This window comes from Meleagris gallopavo, chromosome 7 (assembly GCF_000146605.3).
Source record: "Meleagris gallopavo isolate NT-WF06-2002-E0010 breed Aviagen turkey brand Nicholas breeding stock chromosome 7, Turkey_5.1, whole genome shotgun sequence".
Classification (NCBI taxonomy): Eukaryota; Metazoa; Chordata; class Aves; order Galliformes; family Phasianidae; genus Meleagris; species Meleagris gallopavo.
Genome location: NC_015017.2, coordinates 7,581,510 through 7,585,052, shown reverse-complemented (window position 1 = coordinate 7,585,052; position 3,543 = coordinate 7,581,510). Strand labels below are relative to the sequence as shown.

The 3,543-nt window shown below is 42.6% G+C and overlaps 1 protein-coding gene across 1 annotated transcript in view; it reads right to left on the bottom strand.

Annotated features, from left to right (window-relative positions):
* MYO1B (myosin IB) overlaps positions 1 to 3,543 on the bottom strand; it is a 78,430-nt gene continuing 74,887 nt past the window's right edge. The window contains exon 30 of the mRNA XM_031554280.1: positions 1 to 740. Within this exon, the coding sequence (XP_031410140.1) occupies positions 617 to 740 (124 nt within the window). The 3' untranslated portion in view covers positions 1 to 616. The remainder of the gene's footprint in view (positions 741 to 3,543) is intronic.

Below are 3,543 nucleotides of genomic sequence, written 5' to 3'. Positions count from 1 at the left end.
TTTTGTCTTTTGTCTTTTACTAAAAAATTATACATGTAGCTGCTTGGGTAATGACATGTTCCTTTTGTTTTGCAGAATTAGGTGTTCCCATGCTGTACGTAATGAAGGATTGAGCTACATAGGTCCTAGTGTTAGCTACAAGGGTCGGTGCCTGGTCTCAGCTCCCCCCATCTCTGCAGTGGTGATGGCGAAGGAGGAGCCCATCAGAACACCACAGTGGGTTGGTATAAAGACACTGGGCACAAGTTGCCACCAAGCCTCAAGGTCACGTATGTGGATCTCTAGACTAAGAAATATGAGTAATTTATCATTAATATGTGGGTTTACGGTATGCTGCACTAAAATATGGCCACTAAACAAAGAGAATGATTCAGGTATGACAGGTAACTTGCCAGCTGGTAAAAATGCCCCACTGGGTAAAGATCTGCATGTTGAGGGTTAAAACTATGGCATGACGGATAAGATTAAAAAGTCAATCGATCCAATGTTTTGCCAAGGGCTTCTAAAGCTATTAGCCATCAACAGCTCCAGAAAGGGATAAAACCAGCAAAACCAAATGACTAAAATTGCACTATTACAAAGAAACAAGTCCGTGGAAGGGAGTCACCAGCTGCAGTTAGGGGACAGCCACTTCAAGAAGCCGATTGTTTTTTCGTTTGCAAGTTGGGACGTTGCCATTTTTCTGGCTGCCTTGTATGAACTTCACACACACTTTGTCTTGTCTGAACTGGACCAGAAACCTAGGAGAGGGAATAAAATGCATGTTAGTGAAAGGTGGAAGGAATACACAGGAAGTCTTTTTGAAGGCCTTTCTTCCATCCACTGCTCTAACTACAAAAAGACACCAGAGAAGAGAAGGCTTCCGGAGAAGAGAAGGCTGTGAGGAGACCTCATTGCAGCCTTCCAGTATTTAAAAGGGGATCATAAAATGGAAGGGAATCAACCTTTTACTAAGGAAGACAGCGACAGGACAAGAGGGAATGGTTTTAAGCTCCAGGAAGGAAAGTTTAGACTGGACATCAGGGGGAAGTTCGTCACAGAGAGAGCGGTGAGGTGCTGGAACAGGCTGCCCAGGGAGGCTGTGGATGTTCCATCCCTGAAGGTATTTGAGGCCAGGTTGAACGGGACCCCCGGCAGCCATTCTATGATTCTGTGACACTGGATATTGCATCCTTGGGAATTTTTACTAAGCAAGGTAATATAATTAGAAAGGAACTTGAAAGCATAATTAAAAGTATTCTACCATTTTTGGTCCATTATTTATACCCTATTTTCAGTTATCTACAATATGTCAGTGACTTAGGTAACTTTGAAAACTAGACTCTTCTGCCCCGTAATCAAAGGAAAGAATTAAAACTGTGGTTTTGGGTTTGTTTGTTTGATAAAGCAATATATATAAAACCAGAAAGGAAAGCAACAAATACGGATGCAATATCTTGTTACTTTCTCACCATACAACAAGGAAATTAATCATAGCTACACCTTCTTTGTAAGAAAAATAAACAGTTCTCCCACTTGAAGGTGGATAAACTGAATACATGTACATCTTTAACCTGGAGTAAGTTCCAGACATCCGTTAATTCCCTCAAAGACCAACATCCCTGTGACTTAGAAGCTCAGCAAAGCACAGCAGAAGCCACTTCCCATGAGGAGATGGCTTCGATCACACAAAAAGCCACAAACGCTCAGCTGAGGATGACTGCTTTACCGAGTAGCATTTCAAAAGCTCAGCAGAAACTGAGGTACGTGTTGAATCCTTAAGCCAGCGCCTCTGAATGTCTCAATAAACAGGGAAAATGCTGTTAAATGTGTTTTATAGCTGAGACTCCCAGGCCCACAGAGCGCCTTCCTGCTGGCATGTCGGAAATGTGCTGCAGAACAAACCAGCATTTTAGCTGCCTTCCTATTTCTTATTTCTTATAGCTACTTAGCTCTCACAGCCTCAGCAATTAGGAAAACTCATTTCCTCCTCAGCAATATCCTATAGCCCAGGGAAAATTAATCGGGATTTGACACTTCTTGTTAAACTGGATGAGAAGTTTCAGTGCATTTGAAGAACTGCTTTAAAAAACCAACATGCTCACCAACAGCCTCACACTTCTCACTGATCGGGATAGCAAGATGAAAAGCAATAAACAGGGCAGCGCTGCTTTTTGGCTCACATGCAGCAGTCACTGACCTAAGAAGTCCTCTGTAACAGCCGATTTTCCCTTTTTGCATCCTTAAAATGTCCTCCAGCAGAGGCCAAAAACTTCAAAGAATTCGTCCTCCATCCGGAAGCCACAAATCAAGCTGACGGCGTGGCCCAGGGGAGGAAGCGGCCGTGCCGTGTTGCCCCACAGCCCTGCTTTCCTGCCCAACAGCAGGCTCCAAAATTAACTTGTTCTGCGCTCCCTGCCATGCAGGCAGCCACAAAATGGGAGCTGGTTTCAGACCCACCACCTCTTGTCATCAACAATGCATTTTCCTCTGACTTTCATCAGTCTTCCAAAGCCTTGCCAACAAGCGTGCCGGTAGCGCTGGCAGGCAAAATGCAACTTCTGATACAGCTGGCTCTGCTCCTGAGTCACTGCTCCAAAAACATGTGTCAACACTGACTCAACACACTCCTGGATCAACAGCACTTTTGGTTTTATAACTTCTCTCCCCAAAAAGTAGTGCACAGTAGTCAAAGCGTGGCCACGTCTTCTCCTCAATTCCTAGTTTGGCCTGTAACTAAACTCTGGCACACAGCAAGAGTAACGCACTGAACAGTCATCTCTGTTGACAGCAAAGAGAACAAACAAAACTGAAAACTATTTAGTCTGGATAAACTCGAGAGCAATACAGGCTTGATTGGTTTTAGTCTCCCAAGCAAGTAACCAAACCACATCCCAAAACACAAGACTTCCAGAAAGCAAACTAGTTTCCAGACCCAGGCTGGAAGGCCAGACTAGTGCACTGCACACTTAGATTGCACTCTAGTTTATTCCTTTATAGCAATCACTGAACTAGTAACTTAGCAGGGACAGTCACAACTCTTGTGGAGGCTAAAAAAATCACTCACTTCGGCAAAAATGAAATAAATCACATCTGGCAGCAGAACATTGGAAAATGGCAGATGTCATTTTCAAGGAAACAGCAAAATCAGTCTTTATATAAACCCTCAAAGCTGATCAGATACAAATTGTTATCACCGCCTGAGCTCTAGAATGCTATCAGTGCTGTACAATAGATAAAAGATTAAATTTTCACCTGCAAAAAAATTATTTTGCTACTGTTAAAGGGTTCCAAACGTTCTTCCGTATTAAAAATGAACAAATCCACTAAATCAACACCACTGAAATCAGGAGGTGCTTCACACAACAGACTATATGCAGAACAGTGGTGGGCTAAGTGATAGACTCCAATGGGACAGAATTCATGAGGCCACACAGAAAGAAATATCTTTAGTCCATGACTATAAACACTGCAAATTCAGATCTCACTTAAGGTCAAAATATGAACCCGAATCAAGTAAAAAGAAATTCTAATTTGAGATACAATCTTTTTATAAAACAGAAA